General features: G+C 40.4%; 1 protein-coding gene across 2 annotated transcripts in view; it reads right to left on the bottom strand.

Annotated features, from left to right (window-relative positions):
• Positions 1–17931, bottom strand: part of ZNF827 (zinc finger protein 827) — a 98580-nt gene that overhangs the window by 43869 nt on the left and 36780 nt on the right. For both annotated transcript variants that reach the window (XR_011679895.1, XM_071431487.1), the window contains 2 exons: positions 14353–14836; positions 2589–2822 (listed from right to left, as the gene is read on the bottom strand). Coding sequence is in view for 1 of the 2 variants with exons in the window: in XM_071431487.1 (XP_071287588.1) it covers positions 2589–2822; positions 14353–14836 (718 nt within the window). In the remaining variant the exon portion in view is untranslated. The remainder of the gene's footprint in view (positions 1–2588; positions 2823–14352; positions 14837–17931) is intronic.

Below are 17931 nucleotides of genomic sequence, written 5' to 3'. Positions count from 1 at the left end.
TGGCCCAGGACAAGGTGGTGATCAGTCAGCGGTTGGAGTGAATGACCTGGGTGGTCTTTTCCAGCCTAAATGATTTTGTCATCTTTAATGTCCCTTGATGCCTTGAGAGCAGAGTCTAGACAGTGTTAAAGGAATAAAGCAAGTATTTATTGAAAGGCCTTCAAAGGATACACATTGGGCAGCACAAGATCCTGGCTGAGGCTACACTCAAGATGGACAACAGGTCACATCTTTCCATGCTTTTGTAAGTTTTGGTCCATTTACGTATTGGGGTTAACTGTTCAAACACAGCTTCAGGTTATGAAGTCCCATCCTCCCAGATTGCTCTCCTCAATTTGCTGCTGTTTGTACTTTTTGGGTGCAAGATAGCAGCACTTTGGCTGCACTGAAGCTGCAATGGTACCCTTGGTTCTCAGGCTGGGAAAGGATTGTTTTGTCAAACTAGACTGTGAGGAGAACTTACTAACACCTTATATGAAGTTCAGAGTCATATACTAAGGCAGTACAGAATCTGGATAATACGAAAGCTAAAACTTAAGGCATCACCTTCTATGATTCTATGAAGTGGCTTAATTAAGTAAGTTCTAAGTCACCAAAACCAGGCTGCAAAATTGCTTACAGTAGGCTGTGAAGTCAACAGTGATATGGGAGTATTCTACCACATAATGTAAAGATTCAAAAAAACCCAAAATAAACCACTAAAGAGGCTAATCATCTTAAGATTTTCCTCTTGTTGTCCCACATTAAACTGTATCTCAGTGTTTTCTTCTCCAGTTTCTGCCTTAGATGGTAATTCAGGGAAGTGCAGGTTGAAAACTGTCTGTGACAAACTGGGTGTAACCCCACCACCCCCTGGCTGATGCAGGAACACCGACAGCAGCAACATCGACTCCATAAATCCCAGTCACTCTTCACATCCTAATCTATGCATTAGCCAAAAAGACCACTGTCAGCAAAAACTGCTCAGTCCCTAAGAGCTTGTAAGAGAAATGTTAGACTGCTGTATTTCTTTCTTTCTTGTGTTGGGATCTCCCTTTAAAGCCTTGGAGATCCCAACACAAGCTGAAGACTTGACCAAGATTTAATACACACTGGATTTCTCTCATAGAAACAGGTATTTAAGGGACAAATATTCTAACATAATAGGCAGCAATAGAACTATTTAAACACAGTCTGCCAGTGCTGAACTCCAGACTGACAATCCAGAACCCTCGTGTCTCTGAAGTACTTCACAAAACATTAAATTACAGAGCTCTTTCTTTATAAAAACAGTTACATGAATTTATATGCACCAAGAAAAATAGTCACAGCTTAGCATTCATTAGGCTGTAAAATTTTGTTACCAAAACACCTCACTCAAACCAGTTACCAGCAGCAACTGTGAATTACACCAATAACCAAGTGTTTTATATTTGGGAGTCTGAGGAAAAAAAATCTGGAAATTGGTGCTCTGGTCAGCTTTTGTACTTGGGAAACATTTTTGCACTATTAACATGGAAGGCTTGATTCAAATTCTTCTGCAAATTAGAATGTGAAGGTATGAACAGGAGTGAATTAATTACATGTTTTATGGGGGAGCTCCTAGTCAGCTCAAGTCTTTCAGATACAAGTTTGAGCTCAAGTTCACAGCTGACAGTGTCCAATCAAGACAACCGACTTCAGGTAGGTTTGACAGGGATCTCAGAAGTTACTAAACTTGTAAGCATTCCCACCAGCCCTTGTTGCATGACTTTGGCAAAATTAAAAAAATAAGTCTTATTCAGCTTTGGAGAAGACTTAAAATCTATCAGATCCAGTTCAGACGCAGAAGCACAAAACCCAGCCTGCCAGACCGACTTTAATGTCTTGGTCCTAAAAATTGGTCTGTTAGAAATTCAAAGTCCTTTCATCATTAACCTGATCCCAGTGGAAGAATTCAACCCTTTTACTTTCTCTTAAACCTTGATTCTGAAAGGTAGACAAATCATAATTAGCAGAACATACATTTTATTTGACTCCCTCCAGCTTAAACACTGCCTATGTGTGTACACTGCCTACTTGTCTGGCAGGAGAACCTATCACTGAGGCAGTTCAAGTGTTCTTGCTAAATGCAAAAAGCTGGCTCAGTTTACACAATTTTTTTAACAGTGTATCTTATAATTTTGAGTACAATGTATTGCCAGAAAAAAAGAAAAGCTTTAAAAGTCATATTCTATAAAGCTATGTCAGGTACAGTAAAGTACAGAAATGTTCTTATGATGTTAATGAAGAGACACCTGTGAATAAATTGGTATTAACATGGTTTTGTACATTTAAAAAATTATAGCACCTAAAAGCTTTAAGGCATCATTTCTTTTGACTTATTCCATAGTCATTAATTTGAAAATCAGAGCAGAGATAATTAGATAGTGTGGCTACAGACCAAACTGAGATATTTCACATATATTTCACATATATGACACTTTGTAGACAAGACTTTTCAATTGTTCCTTGGCTTGCTATAAAGCTGCTACCTTGCTTCTTGCAAGGTAACCTTGCTAGCATACACACACCAAAAAAAAAAAAAAAAAAAAAAAAAAAAATTCAGTATTATTAAATGAAATATCTACCTGAGAGCTTCATGAGGAGCTCAGATGCTGCCTTGACTGACATGTCCTGCCTCATCACATTTGCCTGTGCTTCTTGTGGCTTGAGTTTCTCTTCAGGGACATTTGGAGCTGAGGCTTCAGACTCTTGGCTGAACACGTAGCTGGGCTGAGACACGGCTGAACTTCCAGCTTCTTCATCCTTAGGCTCCTCTTTCACTTTAAAATTAGGAGTCAAGGGCTCTTTTTGATTTGCAGCTGTTAAGAGAAGGAAAGAAGTGAGACTTAGTGCAATACATAATCCTGGAACAGCTAGTAACAGGGAAAAACCATAACCTGAGAAATGCTAGAGGCAGGTACAGGCAGCAGACACATCCAACTGTGCTCAAAGATGCCTCAAGGGACAAACAAACTTCTGCACCTTTTCTACAAAGGGGCAGTTTTGAAACACAACAACTGCATGTACCAAAGCTCAGAAGAACATTCTCTCACTTGTTTCCCCCTACTCCTCCTAAAAGCTCCTCCCTTGTCATTGGTTTGTAGGTTTTCTACAGGCTTGGTGGAAGTTTAAAACATTTCACCCAAGGGAAAATTTGGCAAAGCCCATGGGTATGACATACTAAGGTTTTAATGCATGGAAGAGAGGCAAGATATGAAGGGTAGGAAGACAGAAAATATAAGAGGGGAGTCAAAGGGAAAAGATAGCGAATTCTTAGGTCCTAAAAGTTGCTGTATTAAGAAGAGAACTAAGGGATTGTCAGAAGAGAGCTCTGCACTCTTCCAAGCTCTAAATCCATAAAAAGAAAAAGTAAGTTTAAAATATTCCTTTTGAATACTCCTCCTAAGCAGCTGTATAGCCTCAGAGGAGGGTAAGGAGACTTTGGGGAGCTCCTTAAGATCTACAGACTGAGCAATGCTTGGAGGGCCTTTCTGATACCTCCTGACAGCAGCAGAACCTCTGCACAGTGTTTAGTCAAAAGGATAAAACCAGAACAGCTCTTAGACAATACTTCCATGCCCAGCCAACAGAAATTCATGGGCAGAGGCATAACAAGCAGAAGCAAAAGAAGTTACACTATTCTTCAAGTAAATCTTCTAATTTTTTTTTTAAATTTAACTATGAAGAGATAGTTCTCTCCCTGTCTCTTCGTGACCTTTTCTTGGCCAAAATGTCACTTTAAATTCCCAGTAACACACAGCAGATGATTTGTTGAGTGCCTTTAACTTTAGCAAGTTTACATTTTTCCCACCACTCTAAACTTCTGTCTCCACAAACACAAAAGACAAAATCTGGCAACATTTACCTACTTAAACCCTTGGTCTACTTTCTCCTCCAATTCAGCTTCTTACCTACTCTCAGTTTCCTCACTTTTTTGGCTTATTTCCTCAGACACTCTCCTTCTCAGCAACTCCCCCAAAACTCCTAGAGAACCCAAATTCCTGCATCCTACCATGAAGTGCTCACCATCTCCCAGATACCTGAACTCTAAAATATGGGGTACAATTTGGCAATTGTACCCCATGTGATGAGCACTTCATCATTATCAGAATGAAACACTTACATTTGCTACTCTGAGCCTTTCATTTCCACACAGGTCAAATCTTTTATGTTTGTCTTTGGGGGTGTGCTAATGATTTTTAAAGCTACTGCATTACCCTGTAACACACCACATCTTTCCAATCTATATTTCAGAGTTGTTTGATTTTCCTCCTTGTTGCCGGGCAAGGCATTACCAAAGAACAGGATTAAGGCAATTGGTATAAAGAGTGCACACATAAGCAATGTGCTCATACACATTAGTTCTAGTCACTTCAGGAATTACATTACCTTATATCTGGAATTTTTAACATACCCTATAGGAGCTTTTACCAGCATTAGGAATTGCTTTTGCATTTTTTATTTTTTAAAGAAGAGCAAAAGCAAAAATGTGAAACATTAAAACATGCTTTAAACCATAAAAATACAAGTTAGAGCTCTCAAGCCAATCTTAACTTTACTAAGGTACTAACAAAAAAATTCCATCTATCTTCTTTATCCTGGCCTCAGTCTATTCTGGGGTTTGACCTGGGGTGATGAATGGTCACAAAAACAAAGAGACCCAAACCTTCTCTGCTGAATTACCTTCTGCAGTCCTTTGCTTTTAAAACATGCCACTCCAGCTGCTATGCTGATATGAAAAATACCTCCACCAGGATCTGAGTGCAACTGAGAGTGAGCAGTCTGCCTGAACTTTCAGAGAACACCAGGGAAAGAAAAGGTCTTTTGAATTTATTAATTTCAAAAAGGTTCTAATTCAAATTTGTCCCAGAAAATAAAGGAAGCATGAGTCTGAGTGAAGAGGTAAAGATGACCCACTGAGAACAACCATTAACCTGGGGACCCAGCCTTGTCTCTGCCATCAACCAGGGCAGAAAATGAGCCAGGCAGAGCAAGCACTACAGGCTGGGTGAGCCTACCCTTCCACCACTTAAAATAGAGGTGATATTAAACTTGCATAGGTCAGCATAAGTTTGCAACCATATGCCATGGCAAAAACATCCATAAACAAACAGAATGGAACAGAATTCAGATAATATCACAGACTTAAGCAAGGTACTGATTACAAGAGTTAAGTGCTATAGTATGCAGTGACAGATGCTTATTGCATTACCTGACCACAAGAAAAAAGATCAAAAGGAATGCTTTTGGAAGTAATTAGCATTTTTTTAAACCCTCTTATCACCAAGTCAAAAGTCAGCAGCCAATGTGACCCAGTCTAAGGGTGGGTGTAAGGTGGTGCCTCAATGCTCTTCATCCCAGGGTATCCTCAAACCCTACTAAGATGAAGACAAGTTCTAATAGCTCAGAGGACCAAAATTTCAAGGTAGATCATGCCAGAGTTTAAAGAGTTTAGTGACAGTCCAGTTCTTGGCCCTTCAATTCAGGAAGAACATTGAGGTGCTGGAGTGATTCTAGAGAAGGGCAACAGAGCTGGTGAAGGGTCTGGAGCACAAGTTTTATGAGAAGTGGCTGAGGAAACTGGGGGAGAAAAGAAGGCTTGGGGGCTACTATCACATCAAAATTCCCTGAAAGGAGGCTGTAGCCACGTGGAGGTAAGACTCTTGTCCCAGAGAGCCAGTGACAGGATAAGAAGAAATAGCTCCAAGCTGCACCAAGGGAAGTTTAAGTTGGATGTCAGGAAGAATTTCTTCCAGAAAGGTTGGTGAGACATTGGAATGGGCTGCCCAGGGAGGTGCTGGAGTCACTTCCCTGGAGGTGTTGAAGGGAAGACTGGACATGGCACTCAGTGCTGTGGCCTGGCTGACAAGGGGGTGTTTGGTCATGCATTGGACTCGATGATCTCAGAGGTCTTTTCCAACCTGACTGATCCCATGAAGTGAAAGATCCAGAATGAATCAAGTCTCCCTCCTTTCCCTGGCACACCTTTTCCTTTCTGTCCCTACCCCACATGGGATCCCTCCTGCAGTGACAGCAGGTGCTGCTAGGAGCCACTGCCTCCTCACACTTCTGAGCCACCATCCAGGGTAACAATGATCAACAAAACCGTGTTGATAACAAATCTACCAGCACAGCATCAGACATAATCTAAATGAGCTCTTCATGAGATATTAATACTCTGTGTGTTTACAATACTTCACCAGTGAGAAAAATAAAACATAGTCAGGGTGCCCCAACCCGGAGGAAGCCCTGAAGGTGTGCCTTTGGCAGTATTACATGAAGGAAAAGAATCCCAGACTGTTGTTCTTACCCATGCCACTGATTCTGCCTACTCTACCTGCTTTGTTTTGGACAGAAGAGGAATTAATAAATAAGGAAAGAAGTAGAGTCTTATTTCTTTAATTAACTGGCAGCACATTCCTTGAACTGATGATGTGTTCTAAAAACCAAATATTTAAATGGTAGATAAATCACAAAAATAGAAGAGTTATTTGCCTCATTTTTCTTCCTCCAGAAAATAAAAACAAAATCAGAAAACTACTGGGTCAGTTTCAAGTCAATTGCTATAATTAATAGGGTTTTTACTCTTTCTTGAAATATACTAAAGCAGATTCTAATGTAAATGAAGCCTAAAACAGAAGGACAAATGAAAAAGGGCAGGTTGTCTCTATCATCAGATCCATACATAAAAGCTAGAGGGGGGGAAAAAATCCACAACACAAAAAAGACCCCCTAAACAACAAAAGTCCCCACCACTCTTGTCTCTGTCCCATCTTGAATCCACAACTATGGACAAAATTCCTAACACATGGGAATAGCAGGCGTGATGCATCCACCAGTCATTTTAGGGAAAACAATAAACAGATGTAAGAAAAAAATATTGCAAGTAAGGGAAATAAAATTTTACTATGACCAGTTTTTAAAAATCCCATGACTGGGGAATCCTTAAAAAAAATTAGAACTAGACAAGAATTAAAAAGAATAAGTTGAATGTTATTAAAGTATATTTGAATGACAAAATTATTACTCTCCAGAAGGAAGAGTATCTTCTATCTACATACAAAAATAGATACACACACATATCCTAATTTGTATTTAATTTACATTCATTCTGAACAGCAGTGAGAACAGAATGAAGGATGTGTTGTCTGCACACTGAATAAAAAAACCCCAGCAATTTAATTTTGAAATACAAAACGAGGAAAGAAAACAAACCCACAGAGCAAATGAAACCAACAGGCAGGAATCTCTCAAGCACAGTGGATAATGCTCCATTTGTTCTATTCCATATCCAGAAAAAACACAGATCAAAGAATATTCCAGACTGCTGATTTTTATCTTCCTGGCAACTGGAACCATTTGAGCCATTTGGCAAAAGTAGATGATGAAAGTTATAGCACTTTCCTGAAACTGCCAAATGCCACAAGAAAAGCTTTGGGCATCTGCCACTAATCTGAAACACTCTGGTAGAAGCTGCTAACTCCATCGGTCCACTTAAGAGGATTTCTAAATGCTCAAAATGTTTGTGACTGAAAGAGGAAAAATGGGCTGATTACTTCCAAGCCAAGCTCAGTGTTACAAGTCACAATCAGCAAGAAGCTGGTCACTTCTCCATCTGTCTGAGAGAAAACATGAAGAAAAAACCAAATCCACAACAAAAATTCTGCCACCAAAAAAGGCCATGAGAAACAGCATCCATAGAGTCTGGGTTGAAAGGAACTATGATGAAATTTCCATCCCAGACAGTAAGCTCTAAGCTGTGGTGGTTAAAATGAACCAAGAGCCTATGACAGGTCAGTTCTGCTGTATTTGGAGGACACAGTCCCATGACAGTGGGCATCACATCACCCTGAAGGCAGCTGTGGTCAATAAAGGGTGTGACTTGAGTCATCTACTATTTTATTCTCAAGCAGTTGAAATGTCCAGGTAGGAATTGGCATTATGCATGGAGACCATGGCTTATATTTGATAACATTCAAGAACTGGAAAGAGGCACAAACACTGCAGAAGCAACCTCCAGTGAGCTAATTGCTTTGCAAGAAAAATCTATGGTTTTGGAACCTGTTGGAGAACCTCCAGACTAAAATTCAATTGGGCTGATAAATTATGTTCATCTGATTAAACACAGAGGCTGCATGCACAGTAAGTGGCCCAAAAGGTGAAATACTGTTCTTCTGGCAGGACATTCTAGCTGGTCTAGCATTTCCTTTCAGTGCCTCTTGCCCTGGAGTATTAATATGTCCCAGAGCACTTCATGCTACCTAACCCTTCTAGGAATTCTCAGTCAATTACACCTGAATTTTAAAGTGCTCTACTCTGCCCTAAATAACCCATGGAGCTTTAAGGGACAGAATGGGCATTACCAATGAAAAAGCTACTTGTGGCTCAAGGGTGCTCAGCATGACAATATTTCTTTTTATCAAAACAGGGCAATGGCAGAATAGACAACCACAAATATGATGATGCCATGACTTGACACCCCTGAGCTTCAGGAGGTCACTCAAAATATGAGGTCTTCCAAACCATATTGGTTAAGTACATTAAAAACTGCAAGCCTAGGTCAAGAAAGGCCAGCTAAGTAAACTGATCTTCTTTAAAGCTGCTCTGTAAAAGAAAGCTGGAGTAAAGCACAATGAGACATAGCAAAGGAGAATGACCAGTCCAGCTACTGCTCCCTCAAAATCTCCCAAGTTCTAGTCCAAGTGGAATAAAGGAATCAGGCAAATTGCTGAGGCAGGAGCAGAACCACACACCCCTCCTGACACCCCAAGATTCTGCTGCTCAGCCAAAGTCCCACAGGGTAAACAAGGCTGTAGCATCTGTAAAGAACATTTCCTCCTTTCCAGGTGAAAACCAAAACAGCAGCAGAACAGGTAAGATTGCAAGGACACTGGAAAAAAGAGAAGAAGCAGTGAAAAGAGCAAGAAGGAATTTATTGCTGATAAGAAAGAATTACTTGCAATATTGGAATGTCTTCTCTCTACAAAGGAGCAAAAACAGGGGAGAGAAATATCACCAGACTGGCCTTTATATTTGTTTAAAAAAACAAAAAACAAAACAAACAATCAGAGATGATTGAACTAACAGTGTTTTCAAATCCCATTTTGGATAGATGAGAGAGAAAGGCTCATGAGCTCGGACCTCTGCCCAGAGTAATGGTGTATTCAGGGAAACAAAAGAGCCATTAGCCTAGTCCAGTCCTATACTCCTAATGTAAGAGTTTGTGTAGGCATTAAAATGAAATTGTAAGCACAGATCTGGTCCAGAATTATATTGCTGGCTTCTTTTAAGTTGTATTGGACTGAGTACACACAGAGAAAAGGTGTTTGTTATTCTGCATTTTAAATTGCTGGATTAGAACAGAGACTACACTGCTCTATCTTGCTAAATTCTACATGTTCCTTCAAGATGTAAAACACAATGGTGTGATTTTAAGGATGTTGGGAAATTGTGGATGCAAGACTAGAAATTGCTGAAAAGAGATTATAGGGGTGATGATGCATCAGTAGCAAAGATTAGAACAAGATTTCATTTGCCCAAGTTTTAAGTAGATGTGCTATTGCATATCAGAATTTTACTTCAAACTAAAGGTCTATGTGGAAACTAGGAAAATGGGAATCTGGAGAGACTTCAAAGAGAGAACTTGATGACATCAAGGGTATTTACACTGAGAGCAGCATTATGGAATTCACAGTATTTTTAAATTAAGGACATGGCTCAATAATTGCCAGTCCTGTGCACTTACATATTCTAATTTAAATTTTACATTCTGACATAAACTACGGCTCCCAAACATAGACAGCCTGGTCTTTTCTTTGGAACTTGCTACTCAAATACATAAATTATGGCAATTAAATTGGATAGGATTTTATTTCATTAAAAATAACTGTTTGAAGAGTTCAAGCCAGCCAGTTCAGCACAGTCAATGGCAAATGATAAAACATTTCAAATTACTTGTATTACCTTTAAGGAACATGGTAATTTTCAAGAGCCAAACAGAACAAATAATCTAAATTATTAGTTAGCTTTTCTACTAATATGCTGTATGTAGCTGTGTCTGATTATTTACTCTCTCATTATTCCATTAATGGAATCAGCTAATAAAACACGAATGAAAAGCCCAAATATTTTGGACAGTCACCAAAGTCCCATGGTGGCTTTATTTCCCAAAATAAAGACTTGACTCCTCACATGACAGTGACAGCAGAAATGACAAACTGAAAACAGTTTCTAATTGGTTTGACATGGCCACCCCAAACCCTCAGCATGTTAGCTCCTTCCTCCTGTCTTCTTTTAGGGTTTTCCATGCAAGTAACTTGGGGAACATAAAAAGAACAGCAGAGGCAGGGCACACTTGATACCATTCCACAAGATGAAGAGACCTGCTTGCTGGAGCAATGCACTTGTTTAAACCCAGAGAGGTGGGGGAGAGAGGCCAGCAATGAAGGATGTGTACCAATTACTGTTTCCACACAGAACCCCATGGAGAGCAATAGTGCAAGAATCCCATTCATTTTGTTGGGATTCATTTATTTCCAAATGTTAAAAGTTACTGCAGCACATAACGTAGGCACAGTAATAACATCACTAGGGTACACTGGCCATTGTAGTTTGGATCCTTGTGAAAGAAATTTTTATTGGGGAAAAAAAAAAGCTCAAGCCTGAAAAGTGGGTGGAAGGACACCAGTATTTAAAGAGATGTGTTGTATAATGTCTGCCACTGAAGCCTTTGAAACAGGAAAATCAAATACTCTTTAAATTAAGATATGAATGCTGTTATAAAGTTCCTACATGGGATTAATGGACTGGGGGAAGAAAACATTCTGACAAAGCACTGCTGCAGCAAAATACTGGAAACATTGAAAGTGTACAAGCAGACCTACTGAAATCAGAGGGGCAAGATTTGAAGGTAAAAACATGCCCGTGCTTAAATATTTCATGCGTTGAGTATCTGCTAATTGTCTTTACAAAAAACTCTGAATAAAGTTTCAGAGAACCCTTTTAAATTTCTTGTCAATTTAAAATCCTCTTCCACCTTAAACTAGGACTTAGAGAATTGAATTTAGGAAAAAAAAATCAAGATTTGTTCTAAGTTTTAGATTTACATTTGGAGATTTGTGTTATGCTTTATTTCATAAAACACATAACTAAAGATCTTTCTGGCAAGCAATGGCACAGAATTGGGCATGAAGTGGTCTTGAAAAGGTCACCCACACCAGTATTTCTCAATCTCTTTAAATCTAAAGCTCCCCTGAGCCTTTCTAAAAAAAACCTGAATGGCTGTTTTGGGCAGTGTCACCATAATTCATCTCTGGCCCACTCCAAATCAGGTCTAAACTTCAAACATCTGTAAATTTCCCCTCAATTTGCATCTCTGCATCTTGCTGCTTGTTTTTATTCAGACAACATTTCTTGCCACTGCTTATGACATCCTATGGTCCACTGATAGAGATACACAGATTTAGTCCATCTTACTGCTTCCTATGTGACCAGCCATACCTGACAGGCAGCTGTTTGTACATTTCCCCAGTGGCACAATCTCTCCAGCCAAACTATCTTAGAGGTATAAATGCCTCAGCTTGGGAAACATTTTCCTAATATGAACTTAAACCTTACAGCGAAACAATCCTTTTACCTTTTGTCCTAATGACAATGATTTTATGATTATTTACTCTGATCTCCACTCTCCTGGAAACTGTGCTAAGGCACATGGAAAACAAAGAAGTGGTTGGAGACAGCCAACGTGGCTTCATCAGGGCCAAATCATGCCTGACAAATTTGGTGGCTTTTTGTGGTGGAGCCACAGCACTGGTGGACAGGGGCAGAGCAGACTTGTGTGAAGCATTTGACACTGTCACATGTGACACCCTTGTCTCTAAACTGGAGAGACGTGGATATGATGGATGGACTTCAGCAGGTTTCCTATGAAACTGGAGGTATACAGATTGACACCAAGCAAGAAGAGGAACAATAAACATTGGCAAGCAAAAATAAATGTTCATTTAGAAGATCAATATTCAATAAGAATAAATGCCAAATTCTAAAAGTTGATATATCTATCTACTGCTTCTTTCCTAGCCACAAGGCCTGTCAGAGAAGAAAATTAGATTGTTTTGACATAATTTGGTCTCAGAAAATCTGTGTTGGCTGTTAAAATTGGCATATACAATTTGAGATGTCAAAAGATTTAGATCATTGGAAAGGTAGGGCAAATAATTGAAGCTCTGATGGGCCTAACAAGACTGTTGTAATAAAGAAATGACTCAAAGGAACTTTGTTCAGCAGAGCTGAACCATCAGAACTGCAGCTAATACTCAGCCAACTTGCTAAAAGAGAATTACTTCTACTCTAAATTTATGCACTCTGTATAGAGGAAAGCATGAACCAAATGTATGTAACACAACATAAATCTCAGAAGAAAAGAAATTCCCTTCATTCTGACATTGCTCTTCCTGCGCAGCAAACTTGGTGACTGGCAGTACATTTTAATCCAAATATGCACACATACAAAATTACAGATACATCTTGCTCCCCCAGCGACTTTATAACATGTTGCTAGGTAACAGTGCATACAAGTCAGGTTTCAAGACCTTTAGTAAGTCACCATAAAATAACTGCCTAGGCCTTTTGCATGAATAATGTACATTTGTATCCTTTCTCTGATGCCAATAGAGCAGACACTGAAAACATGACCGTCTGCCAAACTGTGAACAGCTACCCATCAACTGCTACATGAAAAGCCACACACCAAAATTGTTGCATGTTCTCTCAGCTTTCAGGCTTTCTCCCCTTCTCCTGCACTCTGCTCTCATTCCTGCTCCATGCAGCCATCAGGAGCAGCACCCTCCCCAGGCCAGCCCTGCTGATGTGCAGAGCCTCTTCGTGCTCAGCAGCCCGGATTTAAGATCGACATCGGCACAACAACATGTGGGGGACAGCTGTTGGACAGGGTCAGATGGATTGCATATCAAGCCCAAATTTGAAACTCAACTAAAGAAATGTACAAGCAAATCCAAACAGACTCACCCTGTCCACTTTTTATCAGTCAGAATAATCATTTATATTGACAGATTATTTAATATTTTTTTCAGGGGGAGGTCCTGTGGCTCCTTCCAACCAACACACCACGCCATTTGTGCCAGCCCAATTCCCCTCCTGCTTGCCCTCAGCTGTTTTCTCTTTTCCTGGCTGGCTCCATGAAGCCTCAGTCTTGATTTCTTGTATTAACCCATTCTACTCAATTCCTCACAGAACTGTGATCCCAGAGGTATAAAGATCTGGGAAGATGAGGAAAGAAAGATTTTCCTAAACAAATGGCTATGGTTCTACCAAGGCTGGGCATTAAGACAGAACTAACTCCTTTGTTTATCTGTCAATAAAATTTGTTCAGATACAACTTACTTTCCATTTAAAGGAGAAAGCTGACTAATTATTTTCTGTTGTAAAGGTTTTCTTCTATCTCCAAAGTCTAAAATGTCCCATGGGGACTGAGATCTCCTTGTGAAACAGAAGCTCCTTGAGTGACATTTCTCCCGACTTCTTTCTTTTCAAAAAATTCAAGGCCAATTTCAAAAACATTTGGCATAGAACACCTCCCCAGCATATCAACTGTTCTGAAGTAGTCAGTCAAATCAATAAAAGAGCACATAAAATATAACAGATCCACCCTAAACACATCCTACACTTCAGTCTAACACATGAATATCATTCTTACAGCAATATTCTGACAGTGAAAAAGCACTAAACACGTTTGGCATTAGATATGGATTTCAATTACAATAACAATAATTATTATTATTATTATTATTTTTAAAAGTTGTACATTAATCTCTAGGACTACTGTTCCTTTAAAAGTGTTAGCAACAAAGCCCAAAAGTAGTAACATTCACACTTCCCATGCATTTACTATATAGGCCTCAAATACTACTTGGAAAGGAAGGTGACCAATACTTTACCCCCGTGTTAAAAAGGACCAGTAAAGGCAGAAAACTTAAAAACTGAATTTTTGAACATGCTGGGCACTTGGGTGACCCTCAGTGATTTCAAACTGGAACTTCAGCATGCCTGGAAAATGCATCACAATAGATTTGCCAAGGTAAATGCTAATGAACATGAAAGCCTGGATAAACATTTCTCACTCCTAATCCCAGCAATTAAACAGCAAAACCCCTCTCTCCTCTCACTGTTTCCCCTCTGCCCTTCACCATACACCTCTGCTACCAACAGAAACAAGAAATTATAAGTTAAGAAGCTACAATGTTTTGCTCCTAGCAATTCCTTGACTTAGTAAAACCAAGACAAAGTGTCTCCTAGCCCACGAAAGAGCAGCCAGTGCTGCTGCTCAATTACCTGACAGCTTCATAAGAAAATCTGATGCCATCTTGACGGAGATGTCTTGGCTGAATAGTGCTGATGCTGTATTGGCCACGAAGTCAGAGGAGTCTTTCAGCTTTGTGTTGTTTGGGGCTCTGTCAACAGTGCTAAGAGCAAAAGGTGCAGCTGGGGCGCCAGTGTCGTCTTTGGGCTCTTCTTTCACCAGCAAAGGCGGAACGCCCCCAGCAGGCTGCCCAGCCACATCGGGTGTTTTGGAGACAGATGCTGATCCCGGGAGCTCAGGCCCCGCTCCTTCCCTCTGTGCTCCTGGGCAGGAGTCACTGTTTAGCTGTGGTGACCCCTTCACCTCAGTTTCTGGCATTTCCTCCTTCACTTTAGACTCTGTCCTGAGGAAATGCTGGTGGCAGCGCATGTGGAGTTTCAGGCTGAAGTGGCGGGAGGAGGTAAAAGGGCACAGCTGGCATTGGAAGGTCTCACCCCTGTCTTGGTGCTGATGAACCTGGTTCAAGAGGGGAAAGACAAAAGCTTGTATTAAGCCAAGCAGATTAATAGAATTGCAGAAATCTCAACTCTGTTTCTCACACTGTTTGAAAAAAAAAAAAGGAAATATTAACTGAGTGAACTCTTCATTCTGAGCACTGGGAAAGTGGTCAGACCCCAAGAACAGTAGGATTCTTTCACACAAGTCAAAGAACTTAAGCATCGGACTCAAGTGAAAACAGCAACAATAACAACAAACAAAAAACAAAAAAAAGGAAAAAGTCAGGAACATCTGTTTCTGCAGCTTGGAAAGGATGTTGTCTGCTTTGGATCAAACAGTCCTTACAATCAGATCCTGATGACCTGTCAGTGCATAAAGACTTCCAAGCTATAACTAATAGCTTTCTTGATTAAAAAACAAACATCACTCTGTGCAACCTAACTAATAAAAATTGTTCAGAGCAGCTAAAAAAACCCCAACCAACACAGCAATGTCCATCATTGATTTATGTATCATTAAAGTAAAAACACAGCACCTGACAATACCAAGGAGCTATTGAAACAGTTTGCTGCAAATTAATTCTACCAGAAAATAAACAGCTCTTTTATGATACAATAGAAATATGAGAGATGGTGTCTGCCATTTATTCTAGTTTATCAGTCAATTAAGGATCACAGTTAATCTTACTGGCCTCATATTTGGACTGCAGGCTCTTTGTCATGGAGCCTGCATGCTCCAGTGTGTATGCAATGCCTGCCATCCCCAGGCTCCATCCCGATTACCTTTAGAGGGAACTCCATCCATCCATGCACAATGGCTCACATATTACATGAACAGACACACTCATTAAACTATATAAGCTACAGACATATAATTATACAATTTCTTGCTTCATACAGTACTCATTAAAGAGAAGGAGCAACTGAGCCCAGCATAATAGCAGCAAGGCTGTTGAAAAATCTTTTCGCTATGGCTTCACTAATAAATTTTAAATCCTGACAGCAGCATTCCTGCAGGCTACTCCCTGCAAAAAGGCTGGCAAACACATACATTTGTTCCTTACTAATGGATGAACATGTGATCAGGACACACTGGCACCAGCTGAGCTCCACACATTCGCTTTCACTTGTGACTCAAGTTGGTTGGAAACATTTCAGTGAGACAGATTTTTGTTGGAAAATGGCAATTTGTTGAATGCAAAATATTTCACCTGAAACATGGAGAGGTTTGATGAACTCTTGGCAAACAAGGTGTGATTCCCTTACCCTACTGAGTAGACACTCTTCCTTCTCCCTGCTCCCTGGGCTTGGCTCAGAGGAAACCAGCTGTGCCAGGGATCTAGGGTTTGCTGCTACAGCCTGGGAGTCCAAAAGCCCTGAGGGCTGCAGATCTACACAAGGGAGCTTGGAAAACCTAGCTTTAGCTAAGGCTTTCAGCACTTTCCAGTCTCCTGCAGAGCTGAGATCCAGATCCTGAGGGTCCTGGTGCAGACACCACAGTGCTCCAGGGTAACAGCAGCATTTCCCAAGCAAGGCTCTGTCAGAATTCAGGCTGGAGTTACACATAGTGCTAGACTTGGCCTGATTAATTTCCTATATTGTAAGAGGAACTCAGTCACAAGCTCAGATCCAGGATTTCCAGTTCTACACAAGCCCTCAACTCAGGTCAGCTGAAATGTGAAGCTGGGCGATGTCCTGCTTTTCATACTTTTTGCATTCAGTGAAGACACATTTCACCAGTGCTGTGTAACTTTTCATTCAGTGGTTCTTTGGTGGCTCTGGAGGTGCAAGACAGATAGCAAGAGAGAATTTCTCTTGGCCAGAATGACATTCTCAATACTGTCTAAGCATGACATTTACAGACAAAGCAATTCTGCAATCCTATAATTGCACCTGACAAAGACAAAAAGAAAAAAAAAACCAAAGAAGCTAGTGCTAACCTAACACATATTTAAAGCAACCTTGCAGAAGAATAGCTGCACAATAAATTCTAAATATTAGCAGGTTACAATGAAAATGCCAACCAGATTGCCTGTGTACACTAGTGGAGACAGGATGGTCTGTGAGCACAGCAGTGTGTGAGCACTCTCCACAGAGAACACCGAGATGTACTCAGGGCAGCAAGCACCCTCACCATGGCAACTTTATCTCTTACACCCACAGATTCTGTGTGCCAGGGCTTCTCTCCAGGGTCCCCCCTTCAATCAGCATTTCCCTGCCTATGTGTTTAACCACATCTTCCAGAGTTCCTTATCACAGCATCAATCCCATGCCTTCAGAAGGCTGTCCCTGCAGCAGGCAGGTGACAGAGCCTGGGTGGGAGCCCACCTCCTCTCCCCAGGACTAGGGCATGCCACCTCTGCAATATCTTTTGAGAATGGAAGAAAATAAGAGCCCCTGACTCATTAGATTTTTTTTCTCCTGCCCAAAAACAGTGACTTCATCATCAATGGATTTCTCATAAAATAAAGAGCATTTCTAACTCACAGCCAAGGAATGACAGAGTTCAAACCCAAAATATTTGAGTATTGAAAGGAAAAATTTTAGACCAAGAAAAAATGAAAAAAACCATTAAGCCAAAGATTTAGCCCGCCAATATCCAGAGCCTGTTCCCACTAGAAGATTTTAAATTTTATTTTAAAAAATAAATAGAATTAATTTAAAAATTTGAACACTAAAGCTAAGCTAAAATCCCTCTAAAGGAAAATCTATCCCTTATTTTCTCATTCAGCAGCAGTTAAAAGAGCCAAGAATTGCCATTCTTTGCCATTTGGGGGAAAGAGTCAAGGCAGCAACTACTTGCTGCAGAATGAAATACAAGAAACCCCGTAGAGCTACACAGAAAGCCACAGGGGAGATTTAGGCCACGCAATATTACAGTCCAAAAAGCTGCCTGCTCCCTCCATGAGGCAGAGAATGGCTCTTATACTGTGCTAATGCTACCCAAACCATCAGATGTCTTCTTTAGACTCCAACAGGCTCTCCCTGCAAGAACCACAGGCAGGAGGAGACAAGAGTGCAGCTGGCAGGTTTTCCCCAAAGTGCCAGCCTGAGCCCAGCTGCTGCCAGATTTGGATCTCTCTGAATTACACTGCAACAAACCACAGTGCACAA

This window comes from Agelaius tricolor, unplaced genomic scaffold (assembly GCF_023055355.1).
Source record: "Agelaius tricolor isolate 1412-34295 unplaced genomic scaffold, bAgeTri1.0.p SCAF_8, whole genome shotgun sequence".
In the NCBI taxonomy this organism is placed as follows: domain Eukaryota; kingdom Metazoa; phylum Chordata; class Aves; order Passeriformes; family Icteridae; genus Agelaius; species Agelaius tricolor.
The sequence above is the reverse complement of the archived record's forward strand: the minus strand, read 5'-3'. Positions and strand labels throughout refer to the sequence as shown.